Source organism: Phacochoerus africanus, chromosome 4, assembly GCF_016906955.1.
Source record: "Phacochoerus africanus isolate WHEZ1 chromosome 4, ROS_Pafr_v1, whole genome shotgun sequence".
In the NCBI taxonomy this organism is placed as follows: Eukaryota; Metazoa; Chordata; class Mammalia; order Artiodactyla; family Suidae; genus Phacochoerus; species Phacochoerus africanus.
Window position 1 is genome coordinate 13,004,155 of NC_062547.1, and position 14,117 is coordinate 13,018,271.

The 14,117-nt window shown below is 46.4% G+C and overlaps 1 protein-coding gene across 1 annotated transcript; it reads left to right on the plus strand.

The window, feature by feature from the left end:
- Positions 1-12,247: 12,247 nt before the first annotated feature.
- LOC125124429 (olfactory receptor 476-like) lies at positions 12,248-13,240 on the plus strand. The gene has a single exon (XM_047774537.1). The coding sequence runs from the start codon at positions 12,248-12,250 to the stop codon at positions 13,238-13,240; it is 993 nt and encodes a 330-aa protein (XP_047630493.1).
- Positions 13,241-14,117: the final 877 nt, after the last annotated feature.

A 14,117-nucleotide genomic window follows, 5' to 3' on the forward strand; every position in this document is an offset into this window, starting at 1 on the left:
AGCTAGACTATAGATGATCTCCAAGTTCAAGTTCAACTTATTTTTTTTAAACCGCTACAAGATGCTTTTCTGTTCCCGTGGAAACAGAACTGCACTTCCTCCCACAAATGACACTAAACCTGGGCTATAATGCTGTGTGTTTCTCTCATCCCACCCCCCACAAAGTAAGCAGAGATAGTTAATAGAGAAATAGTTTCAGCTACAGGAGACCTCATTGCCAAGTACCAGAGAGTCTATCTGTGCCCTTCGAGGGTTAATGACGCATCAGCATTTATCCAAAAGGGTCTCCTGGAACTGGAAATAGCAATAACTCCAACTCTGGTAACGTTGAGTTATTTTAGGGAATAGTCTTTAATCCAGAAAAACCAGGTCTCCAGCCCCAGATTTCATGTCCGTGTATAACTTCTGACAAGCCCCTTCCTTTCTCTCAGCCTCCTTTTCCACTTTGAAACATTTTGAGCTAGATGGTTCCCAAGAGTCCTTTCAACTCCAGCTTTCTGGGATTCTTTGAGTTGGCCCTACTCATGTATATCAACCCTTGATTTAAAAAAAAAAAAAAGCCAGAGTTCCTATTGTGGTGCAGTGGTTAACGAATCTGACTGGGAGCTGTGAGGTTTCAGGTTCGATTCCTGCCCTTGCTCAGTGGGTTGAGGATCCGGCATTGCCATGAGCTGTGGTGTATGTCACAGACACGGCTCAGATCCCACATTGCTGTGGCTGTGGCATAGGCCGGCGGCTACAGCTCCGATTCGACCCCTAGCGTGGGAACCTCCATATGCCACGGGAGTGACCCTGGAAAAAGGCAAAAAGACAAAAAAAAAAAAAGCCAAGACTGCAAAGGATATCCATTTGGCTGCATACATGGATTTTATATAGCTAAAAATCTTTGGAATAGTCTTTGAATCATATTGTCTGACCCTGGATCTACCCTACTCAGAAAAGAACTTATCAGAGGGTCACACACAAGCAAGCACTGAAGGCGCATAGCAGGCCATTGTCTTTTCCATTTACTACCAAACAGTGAAAATGCACAGCCCTTTGCTTCTGCACCTCCCCGCCTCCCAGAGGATCCTGCCAGATGATATAGCTGGAATAAGAACATCAATATTTCACTCCTGAATGAGATTTTTATGAAAGACCTGAGGTGAGAGAAAGGAACTGTCCCCAAATCACAGTCACGTTAATTGACTCTTCGTGCTTGCTTAGCAGCAAATAAGCTAATTTGGCAGAACGTGCGAGGTTGGTAAAGTTTGGTCCCAGACTTTCTTTCATCAAAGCATGTCACTTGTCTGTCAGGCTTGAAAGAATGAGGGTCCTACAGAACCTGCCACTAACAATTAGGACATATACATATGAAAAAATGAATTACCTGAGTTCCCACTATGGGACAGTGGGTTAAGGATCTGGCATGGCCACAGCTGCGGCTCAGAATTCCCCTGACCTGGGAACTTCCATATGCCGTGGGTTTGGATGAAAAAGAAAAAAAAAAGTGAATTGCCATAAATAAGTTGTGAGGATGCAATGCACAGCATGGTGACTATAGCTAATAATGCTGTATTGTATTTTTGAGAGATATTAAGAGCAATCTTTTTTTTTTTTTGCTTTTTAGGGCTGTACTCACAGCATATGGAAGTTCAAAGGCTAGGGGTCGGATCAGAGCTGCAGCTGCCGGCCTATGCCAGAGCCACAGCAACATGGGATCTGAGCCACATCTGCAACCTACGCCATGGATCATGGCAAAGCCGGATCCCTGACCCACAGAGCGAGGCCAGGGATTGAACCAGCCTCCTCATGGATGCTAGTCAGATTCATTTTTGCTGTGCCACAATAGGAACTCCAAGAGATGTTAAGAGTAATCGCAAATGTTCTCATCACAAGAAAAAAAGTTGTAACTATGTGTGGCCACGGATATTAACTAGGCTTATTGTGATCCTCTCTCAGTATATACAAACATCAAATCATTATGCTGTATGCCTGACTAAGACAATGTTGTATATCAATTATACCTCAATTTAAAAAAAGATTTTTTTTCTTTTTAGGGTCACACCCATGGCATATGGAAGTTCCCAGGCTAGAGGTTGAATCAGAGCTGCAGCTGGAGCCTACACCATAGCCTACACCACAGCAACACTGGGTCAGAGCAGCATCTGTGACCTGCACCCCAGCTTGCAGCAAACCTAGATTTTTTAACCCACGGAGGGAGGCCAGGGATGGAACCCTCATCCTCACGAATACTATGTCCAGTTCATAACCCACTGAAACACACAACAGGAACTTTTTTATCACAATTTAAATATGCTTTAAGTAAAAGTCAAAACAGTATTTTTTTAAAAAAATGAATTGCCTGTGGTCAATTAGTTAGATGCAGGCTCAGTAAGTGTGAAGGACGGACTTCCTAGAGGAGACAGGAAGGAGCCCAGCCTGAGAAGCACGGACGATGTGGGTTAGGACAGATGAGGTAGAAGTGGGGTCAGAGCCCAAACAAGAATATACCCCCTGAAGACTACATCAGGCAGCTGAGGCTGCTGTATTAACAGCAACACCCAGATCTCACTGTTACACCAGCAGAAAGTTTATTTCTCACTTGCGTTCACATCCTTCATGGGTCAGAGGTGAGTCTGCTCTTTCTCACTCCCAGACCCCGGCGAACGCTAGAGAATCCCCTAGGTCTTGGATGTGGCTGGTGTCACAGCAGTGGGAAAAGAGGGGAGGTGGGGGACCATGGGGTGGCTCCTGAGGTGTCTGTGATCAGAGGGGACACCAGTCACTTCCACTCATCCTCCCAGGACCCAACGCAGTCATGTGGCCAAGCCTATGATCAGAATTCTCATCGAGAGCTGCAGGGGTGGGGGGAGCACTGAGGCTCACGATAGAATCTAGCACATGGAGGGGGGCATGTTCATGAGTGTCACCAGGGAGGGGGCCTCCTCGGGGAAGAGGCATCAGACACAGCTTGGGATAGACAGGGTGGTCAGAGGACTCTGCACTGTTTCACTTCTAAGAGGGTCTCTCCCACGTGAATAAACTGCCTCTTCTTAGCTGCAGGAAACATGGGCTGTTGATCCAGCCTCTTGTCTGCTGAGACTCCCCCAGATCAGTAGCCTAGGGACCGAATTTCTTTTACCGAAACAAGTCATTTGCCTAAAGGGCCATTTGCTTTATGTGGTGATTTCCCCTGGGACTGTGGAAACCCACAGGGCCAGCCTCCCCAGCGCGTGAGCCAGCGATAACTTCCTTCCTGGCCAGGGAAAAGCAGTCTCTCGACACTGTTCTCACTGGACTGGGCCCTCCAGGACCCGTACCTGGGGGTGTTTGTCAGAGTTACTTAGAACATTGAAAAGTTGGAAATACCTTATTGTCAACCAAGAGGGACCTGTTAAGTAAATGATGACACACTTACACACACACACGCGAGTATGCAGCCATTAAACATGAATATGTAGGCTATTACTTACTGATTGACATGGGGCAAAAGTCCATGGCATGAGGGAGAAAGTAAATGACAGAAGAATTTGCGTAGTAGGATTCTGTTTATGGAAAATTATAACAAGGGGGTGCATTAAGAGATCTATAACATGAAGGCTCACCAATGCCCATTTTCAGGAGTGGCATTGGTTTCAGATGAGGTTCGGCTTTCTTCTTGGTTCTCTTCTGTGTTGCTTAAATATTGTACAGCTAGCATGTATTATTTTTACCAAGACAGAGCTATTTTGGAGGGATAAAGAATTATGGGTGGGTTATGGCTGGGCTATTTTGTTTTCTTTTGTTTTGTTTTTGAGGTAGAGCAATGTATTTCCAATACTGTTAAATGAATAAAGCAACTATGGTATAATTCCATTATTGTGTATATATGTGTGTGTGTGTGTGTATCATAAAGCATGTTTCCTAGAAGATCAAAGGAAATAACAATTGCGGAAGCCACATCTAGACCTCCAAAGAGTACACTATATCCAAAGAGTACACTATATCCATACCATTGGCACTTGCCATCACTTCCAGTGAGACCCGGGGATTATGTTGATATATGTCCCCTCTGTACGTCTTGGACTTTTGAGTTTCAGTAACCTGCAAAGAGGGGCCCACCATGGATGACCCTGTAAATGAAAAGAGTCTGTCCTGGCTTTTGCTGGAGAATCCCTGCTCCTCAGTTTCCCAGACAACCCTCCCCAAGATCTCCCCAGTAACGCTTGGAGACAACCCACAGCCCCAGGGTGGCTCCTGGGAGAACTAGTCACAAATTCCCACGGGCACATTTCTGGACCCTAGGGGTCAGGATGAAGAAAGCCAGATGAAACTCAAGAGGTTCGACTTCCCAGCAATAAGGAATCTCGAAGCTTTATAACACCCACGTGAGATGTTCCCTTTAGAAAACTGTTCAGAGGCAATGGATGAAAAGGGAAGAAGCATATCTCAATAGGTGCCCCCAAACAAGGCTCCTGGATGGATGGTCCCTGCTCAACCATAGGTAAATGGGCTGAGAAGGGAATCCCAGCATCAGTAAGGGCTTAAATTCCTGTATCCTTCCTTCCTTATGAACCATATCCACACTGTTCAAACCTGATCATCAGCTCCAGCACCTAGGAGAATGGGAAAAAAATTAGAGCCCAGAAGTTCCCATCATGGCTTAGCAATAAGAACCTGACTAGTATCCATGAAGATGTGGGTTCGATCCATGGCCTCACTCAGTGGGTTAAGGATCCAGCATTGCCATGAGCTGTAGTATAGGTCGAAGATGTGACTCGGATCCTGTGTCGCTGTGGCTGTGGTGTAGGCCGGCAGATGCAGCTCCAATTTGACCCCTAGCCCTAGGAAATTCCATATGCCACAGGTGTGGCATAAAAAAAAATTTTAAAAAAAATAAAAAATAAAAAAAAGACTTCAGCACAGATAGCTCGCAGGATGCTTTGTTTGCCCAGTCTTTTCAATGATTCTAAGAGCTGGGCTTATCGGTTTCTAGCACATTGATAGCATCGGCCTAAAACAAGGGAATAAATGCCTGGATGAGAGAGCAGGAGGACAGCCTCCTCCAGTCTCTCTGCTGAGGCAGTGATAAGGGGCTGTCGTGGCAATGGAGACACATGAATGAGAATGAGGCGTCCTGACTTGAAAGAAGAGAGGAGGCTTATCAAGGTCCAAAGAGGGGTGGCTTATGGAGGTGGAGGCCGTCTCAAGATTGGAAAGTCCCTGGGAGCTTCGGAAGATCTCCTGTTCTGGAGTCATCTTACAGAGCCGTGGACGGGTTCCAGTTCTCTCTCTGACACCTCTGCTCTTTTGTTGGGCACAGGAACTTGCCACTTTCAGCTCTACCTTTTTATTTTTCTTTTCTGGCCGCTCTGCAACACATGGAGTTCCCCGGCCAGGGATGAGTTCCCGGGCCAGGGATCAGATCCCGGATGCCACTGCGACCCAAGCCACAGCTACTGTAACACCAGATCCTTCAGCCACTGTGCCAGGCCAGGGATCGAACCTACATCCCAGCACTCCTAGACCCTGCTGATCCCTTTTCACCACAGTGGGAACTCCCGGCTCTAAATTTAATTGCTTGATATGTGTTTGTAAAGCACAGTGATTAGTAGTTTGGAATCTCAGCTAATTTCATATATTTTCCTTTTGATAGAAAGAGCTTTAGTAAATGGGCAAAGAAAGTGAAGTTTGCAGACGCCCCCACGTTAATCCAGACACTTCATTCCTTGCTTTTTAAAAAATAAACATTGACTAATCAATACTGATCATTGCTAACTGTAAGGAAATACTGCTCAGCTTCTGGAGAACCGGCCCTGAGAGCAGAGTCCTGTAAGTGGAGATTTGTTGAAGGATTTTAAGCAGAATATGGTCAGACTAAGCTGTTAAAATGAATTCAAAGGAAGTTACGCAAGAGGCAGGGAGCTATATTAGGCAATTAATCACAGCGGCCTTGGCTGGGGTGGTGTTATCTTAATGACTCGCAAATAATAAAGTTCCCTTATTGGTATTGGAGACACAGTGGTAGCCAGTGTAGGCGAGATCCTTGTTCTCAGAGAGAGTGGAAGGATAAGGATTGATCAGTACTTGCTCTTTCATTGGATATGTGGGCTGAAGGAGAGTCTGGGATGACATCCAGAGTCCTGGTTTAGGCAATGGAGTAAAAAGTGCTATCATTCATCTTAACAGGTAACAGGTTTGAGGAGGGATATGAGGAGTCCATTTCTGATAGAGTTTGGAAGAGCCCAGTACACACAGGCCCGGGAGACAGGTGAGCGTACCACGTTGCAGCTTAGGACGAAGGTCTATGTAAGAGAGGGAGCTTGAGAGTCAATGGACATATTCAGTCATTCAGAATACGTTTATTGTGCATGTGTTGTGTACTGTGCATTGTGTAGGAAGTGAGGATCCAACAGTGGGGAGGGGGGAGGGCAAACATTAATGAAATAGTCACACAAATTATTGAAAAATTGCACCTGAAACAATCACTCTAACATGGAAGTACTTAGTGCTCTAAGTTTACAACTTTGACTCAAGGACACCCAGGAGGATTTTCTCCAGGAAGAGTTTTCCATAGGAGAGAAGAGTGCGGGCAGCTTGTGCAAAGGCCCTGAGGCCTGAAAGAGCCTAGAGAGGAACAGGAGCTGCATGAAAGACCATTGCTCGGAGAGGGCAGAGAGGGAAAGTGTGCAGGTTGAAGCCAGCAGGCAGCCAGTGTTTTGTAACATTTATTGAGGGCTTTCTGAGTGTTGAGTACTGTTGCAAACACCAGTCATTTATTCAATCATCTCAACAACTTTATGAGATGTACTACTGCAATCTCTGTTTTACACAGGAGGAAACTGAGCCACAAAGAAGTGAAGGGACTTGCCCAAAGGCTCAGCAAGTAAATGGCAGAGCTGGGGTTTGAATGTAGGCAGTCAAGTTTAAAGCCTACTCTGTTGTTATCTAGTACCCTAGACCATGTTAAGGACTTCTTTTTCTTTAGCCCAAGTCCAAGGCCTGCAGAAATTCCTGGGCCAGGGATCGAACCTACACCACAGCTGCTACCTGAGCCACAGCAGTGACAATGTCAGATCCTTAACCCACTGAGACTCCGAGGAACTCTAAGGACTTTTTTTGTGGGATGCCATTGAAGAATTTTCTCCAGGGGATGACATGGCCATATTTGCTTTTAGACAAGATCTCTCGAAATGCAGTTGTGAAAAAATGATTAGAAGAGAGTAAACAGATGGGGGAGATTTGTTGGGAGGATGTTGAAGTCATCCAGGAGGGATTCATAGCTTAAACTAGAGGGGGTGGGGTAGTGGAGACCAATAAAGGTAAATGGGATTGAGAAGTGTTTGGCTATAAATATGTCCAGATTTTTTATTTTTTTTTAATTTTATTTATTTATTTTGTCTTTTTGCTATTTCTTGGGCCGCTCCCGCGGCATATGGAGGTTCCCAGGCTAGGGGTCCAATCGGAGCTATAGCCACCGGCCTATGCCAGAGCCACAGCAACGCGGGATCCGAGCCGCATCTGCAACCTACACCACAGCTCACGGCAACGCGGGATCGTCAACCCACTGAGCAAGGGCAGGGACTGAACCCGCAACCTCATGGTTCCCAGTCAGATTCGTTAACCCCTGCACCACGACGGGAACTCCCAGATTTTTTATTTTTAATTTTTTTAATTTTTAATTTTTTTCTCTTCTCTTTTTATGGCCACACCTGCAGCATATAGAAGTTCCCAGGCTACAGGTTGAATCAGCGCTGCAGCTGCAGGCCTATGCCACAGCCACAGCAACGGCCAGATCTGAACTGCATCTTCGACCTACTCCTCGGCTTGTGGCAATGCTGGATTCTTAACCCACTGAGCAAGGCGGGGGATCGAACCCACATCCTCATGGTTGTCAGGTTCTTAACCTGCTGAGCCACAATGGGAACTCCTGTATTTGGTGATGGAATGAAGATGCCAATGTGAGGAGGAGGGCAGTGTCAGGGTGAACTCCAAGGTCTCTGATGTACAAAATAAAGCTGGTCATTGAAACCAAGAAGGATAGGATATAGCAAGGAGAGTGTGAGCTGTAAAAGCCAAGAGGCCCTAGGGTAGAACCCTAAGGAAATTAATTTCAAACTTACTGCATGCTGCTTCTGGGTGCTGATTTTTGTTTGTTTGTTTGTTTTCTTGTTTGTTTTATAGCCACACGTGTGGCATATGAAAATTCCCAGGCTAGGGGTCAAATCAGATCTTCAGCTGCCAGTCTACTCCAAATCCTTAACCCACTGAGCAAGGTCAGGGATTGAACCCACATTGTCGTGGAAATTAATTGAGTGCCTAACCCACTGAGCCGCAATGAGGACTCCCTGTACTAACCTCTTCAGGGACATGGTAACTAGGATCCCTCCTCCTTAGGCAAATTCTGAACCACTTAAAAGAGACGAGGTAGAAGCGAGGTAAAAGCAAGGCAGATAGAAAGCCAACTACCACCCGCATCACGGGTAAAACTTGGTCCTGCAGAACACGATTCATATTTGCAAGTGGTCTTCTTTAAAATTAGCCCGACCTACGAGTTACCATCATGGCACAGTGGTTAACGAATCCGACTAGGAATCATGAGGTTGTAGGTTTGATCCCTGGCCTTCCTCAGTGGGTTAAGAATCCGGTGCTGACAAGAGCTGTGGTGTAGGTTGCAGACGCAGCTTGGATCCTGCGTTGCTGTGGCTCTGGCGTAGGCCGGCGGCTACAGCTCCGATTAGACCCCTAGCCTGGGAAACTCCATATGCCGCGGGAGCGGCCCTAGAAAAGGCAAAAAGACAAAAATAAAAATAAAATTAGCCCGACCTAGTTTTAAGACCTCTGTTACAGAGAAGTAGAGCAGAGCAGAACCTGTGTTTCCAATGAGCAAAGAAGAGCACCAGGCACAACTACACACATCAGTGCCTCATCCCAAACTCACTGATCACAGAAGGCACCCTTCCTCCAGGAGAGGGGTTGGGAGTGCCACACAATGGAGATCCCTCTGCAGGAAAGGAAACATCATGAAAAGGGAAGGAGCATTCCCACGGGTACCCTCCACAGGTAAAATCTGTAGGTATTTTTTTATATTTCAGGAGGCCAGGAGTTGTCAATAGACGCTGATAGCACAAAGCCATGTTAGCAGCTTTGATCAGAGGCCACCTATTTCTAGCTATCATGAGATACACTGAAGAGCCCTGCCTTATTCCTTCTTCGTTCTGGGTCTCATTCAGACCATATAGAATTCCAAACATTTAATAACAAACCGCTCCAGGCACCAACCAATCAGAACAGACGCTCCAAAATCAGAACTTACGCTCAACCAATCAGAACTGACGTTCAACCAATTAGACCGGACCCTGGCCGGCATCTGGTAAAAGGGCCTCCCCTCAGAATAGCTGCCTTGCTTCTTTGAAAACCCAGAGAGTTGGGGTCCTTAGAGGCAAGTTCTTGGGAGCATGACACCAGCTGAGGGAATTTATATCAACCTGAGAGCCCTACTGGGGAGGCTACGGAGATGGGTGTGTGAAATCTCTGACCTGTGCTCCTGGTTTAAGAGCTCCATCCGATTCTGCCCTAAGAGCCGTGCCCATCACAGGACCTCCATGCCTCAAATGTAGTGTGTCTTGCTGCTTTTCGTTGTTTCTAGCGAGAACACAAGACTTTGGTTCTTTGGTCATGGTTTTGTTGAACTGAAGTTTTCATATTTACTGTAGTTGCCAGTTCTCCCAGATGCACATTTTTCTTGGTTAGTAGTAAATAATGAAACAGAGGTTTTGGTTTGGGTTTTTGTTGGTTTGTTGGTTTGTTTGGTTTGTTTTTTTATGGCTGCACCCGCAGCATATGGAAGTTCTTGGGTCAGGGATTGAATCCAAGCTGCAGCTGCTGCCTATACTGCAGCTGCAGCAACACTGGATCCTTTAACTCTGCACCAGGCTGGAGAGTAAACCCACACCCCTGCAGCAATCCAAGCCCCTGCAGTCAAATCCTTAATCCATTACCCCACAGCAGGAACGCTGGGTTGTATTTGTTTTTTTTTTAATTTACTTTATTGAAGTATAGTTGATTTACAATGTTGTGTTAAGTTGATTTTCAATGTTGTGTTAATTTCTGCTGTACAGCTAAGTGATTCAATCATACATATGCATTCTTTTTCATATTTTTCCATTATGGTTTATATTGAATGTAGGTCCCTGTGCTATGCAATAGGACCTTGTCGTTTATCTATTCTACATGTAATAGTTTGTTAACCCCAACCTCCTAATCCTTCCCTCCCCATCCCCCCTCCTCCCTTGGCAACCATAAATCTAAAACAGAAATTTTTTTGTAAGATTGTTATCTTTTCTATTATAGTTGATTTACAATGTTCTGTCACTTTCTGCTGTACAGCAAAGTGACAGTATGTATACACATTCTTTTTCTCACATTATCTCCCATCATGTTCCATCAGAAGTGACTAGATATATAATTCCCTATGCTATACAGCAGGATCTCATTGCTTATCCACTCCAAATGCAATAGTTTGCATCTACTAACCTCAAACTCCCAGTCCATCCCACTCCCTCCCCCTCTGCCTTGGCAACCACAAGTATGTAAAACAGGATTTTTTTTTTATTAAGTTTTTTTCATTTTCTCTCCTTGGCTTATTAGCTCTGTCAATAGAGAGAGGTCAGAAAGCCTGAGACAACAGCTCAGGAGGCCCCCATCAATGGCCAGGAGTGTCCTCAGCTGGGTGTATCAGTCTCCCAGAGCAGCTGTAACGAAGTACCACAAACTGCATAGCTTAAAACAAGAAAAATGTATTCCCTTATAGTTCTGGAGGCTAGAAGTCCAAGATTAAGGTGTTAGCAGAGCCATGCTCCCTCAGAAGCCTTATAGGGGGGAGGGAATCTTTCCTAGTCTGTTCCACCTTCTGGAAGCCCCAGGTATTCCTTTTTTTTTTTGACTCTTTAGGGCCGCACCCACAACATATGAAGGTTCCCAGGCAAGGGGTCGAATTGGAGCTGCAGCTGCCAGCCTACACCACAGCCACAGCAATGCCATGTCCGAGCCACGTCTGCGAACTCCATCACAGCTCATGGCACACCAGATCCAAGCCACATCTGTGACCTACACTATAGGTTGTAGCCATACCAGATCCTTAACCCACTGATAGAGGCCTGGGATGGAACTCAAACCCTCATGGATACTATGTTTGTTTCTTTTTTTTTTTTTTTTTTTTGTCTTTCGTCTTTGTTGTTGTTGTTGTTGTTGTTGCTATTTCTTGGGCCGCTCCCACGGCATATGGAGGTTCCCAGGCTAGGGGTCCAATCGGAGCTGTAGCCACCGGCCTATGCCAGAGCCACAGCAACGAGGGATCCGAGCCGCGTCTGCAGGCTACACCACAGCTCACGGCAATGCCGGATCCTTAACCCACTGAGCAAGGGCAGGGACCGAACCCACAACTTCATGGTTCCTAGTCGGATTCGTTAACCACTGCGCCACGACGGGAACTCCTGTTTCTTTTTTTTTTTAATTACTCAAATGTATGTTTGTTTCTTAACCCACTGAACCACGACAGGAACTCCCTCCATTTTCTCTTCTTATAAGGATACCAGTCAAATTGGATTGAGGGCTCACCCTAATTAAATATGATTCAACTTGATTGCATCTGCAAAGACCCTACTTCCAAGGTCACATTCACAGGTAGCAGGGGTTAGGCTTCCACAGATCTTCTTGAGAGATATAATTCACCCCACCTCCCTAGGAGAAATCCCTGCTCCACTCAGTCACCTTATTTTCTGATGACGTTAGACCTGATTTCTTCTGTCCCTGGCCTTGGCGACTGCCACTGTTGGAACTTTTGCCCCCAAAGAAATTACAGATTAATATTTTCATGTATTCCCTTTCTGGGCAACACATCAGGGCTCCAGCACTCACTAATGATGCCAGCTCCCCAAGGAACAGGAAATCTGGGGACAGAAAAAGCTTACACCTGTATAATAGGGACATGATTATTAATTGGACAGAGTTCTAATCCTACTTTCTTTAGGTACCAGCTCTCTTACCTTGGGCAAATTGATAATCTCATTAAATATAAATGGGCATATAACATTTGCATGAGAAAGTATGAAGTTTCCATTGCTGTCTGGGAAATGCGTTAACACATGGCTCATAGTAGGTGTTCAATTCATGCCAGTGTCCCCTCCCCACGGCCCACTCCGGGGGGCATTAAAAGGGCTTCGGGCACTGACCCCAAATCTGCCTCTAGATATAAGTATGTCTTGCTTGGTGTCTCTGCAGTGACATGTGCCCCACGGTGGAGAACTGCACCCGAGTCACCTGGTTCCTCCTCCTGGGGCTCACGGAGCAGGCAGAGCTCAAGGGCATCCTCTTCGGGTTCTTCCTTTTCATCTATTCAGTCACCCTCACAAGCAATCTGGCCATGACCACCCTGATCCATGCAGACCTGCAGCTCCCCACGCCCATGTACTTCTTCCTGAGTGTCCTCTCCTTTATAGACTGCTCCTTCTCCACCGTGAACACCCCTAGGCTGCTGGAGAGCTTCCTCACCTCAAGCCAGTCCATCTCCTTCGCAGGCTGCGTGGTCCAGTTGGCCCTCATGACTCTCCATGGCACTGCCGAATGTCTGCTCCTGGCCATCATGGCGTTTGACCGATTCGCTGCCATCTGCCACCCTCTCCTCTACCACACCATCATGTCCCAACGTCTGTGTGTCCAGCTGGTGGCAGCCACCTACATGGCTTCTGTTGCCAGTTCAGCTTTGCTGACTGGGTACATCTTTAAGCTGCCCTACTGTGGCCCCAACATCATTAACCACTCTTTCTGTGACATCTTCCCTGTGCTCCAACTTGCCTGCACAGACACGGCTGAGGTCGAGGCCATGGTCTTCTCATCTTCTTCCCTGATTTTCCTCTCTACTGTCACTGTCATCCTGGTTTCCTATGCCTATGTCCTGGTGACCGTGTCCAGGATGCGTTCCCTTGAGGCTCAGAGCAAAGCGCTCTCCACCTGTGCCTCCCACCTCGCTGCCATCTGCCTCTTCTATGGCACCGTCACCTTCACGTATGCCCAGCCAAGCATGCGCGGGTCCACGGAAGAGAACAAGGTGGTATCTGTCTTCTACACTGTGGTCATCCCCATGCTGAACCCTCTGATCTACAGCCTGAGGAATAAAGATGTGAAGGCTGCGCTAAAGAGGAGAGGCTTTGGCATGCTGCCTTCCCGACCAAGCGCAGAGCATTCCATCCCAAGCCATAACATAGTTGACACAACATAAAGCATGGATAACATGAACCCTTGGATAGAGGGAAATAACGTGACTGCACTATTTTAAACCCCTTACGCATAACAACTCATGCAGTCTTCGTGACAACCAAAATGAATGCTATTATTATACCTTAGGAGTCTGAGGCACCAAGAGACTGAGTAACCGGCCCAAGGTCACACAGCTAATAAGGAGCAGAGCCAAAATTTGAATCCAAGCAGTCTAGCTCCGGAAACCAAGCTCTCAATCAATACACTGTAATGCTTTTTTCTGATGAGTGCATCTCACAAACAGACAATGGACATGGTTTTTCCTAAATTCCATATTTCCAACAGAGGGACTGGCAGTTCCCGTTGTGGCCCAGCAGAAGTGAATTCATGGTATCGGGTTCAATACCTGGCCTCGCTCTGGAGGTTAAGGATCTGGCATTGCCATGAGCTGTGGTTAGACTGGCAGCTGTAGCTCTAATTGTACCCCTAGCCTGGGAACTTCCATATGCTGAGGGTGCTGCCATTAAAAAATAAAATAAAATAAAAATAAAAGGTTAGAAATGGTTCAGACTGACATGGAAACTCCATGAAAGCAAAAACAGCCAGTACCAACATCTTCCTGTCTCAGCATCTTTCATGCATATCTTCTGTTATGGGCTGAATTTTCCCCACCCCCACCCCATTGCTATGTTGAAACCTTAACTCCCAGTACCTCAGACTATAATTGTATTTGGAGACAGGGAGGTGTTTTTGGTTTGGGGGGTTTTTTTGTTTGTTTGTCTTGTTAGTGCCCCCCGCATGGCATATGAGCTCGGAGTTGAGTTGGAGTGTAGCCACTGGCCTACACCTCAGCCACATCACCTCAGGATCCGAGCCACATCTGCAACATACACCACAGC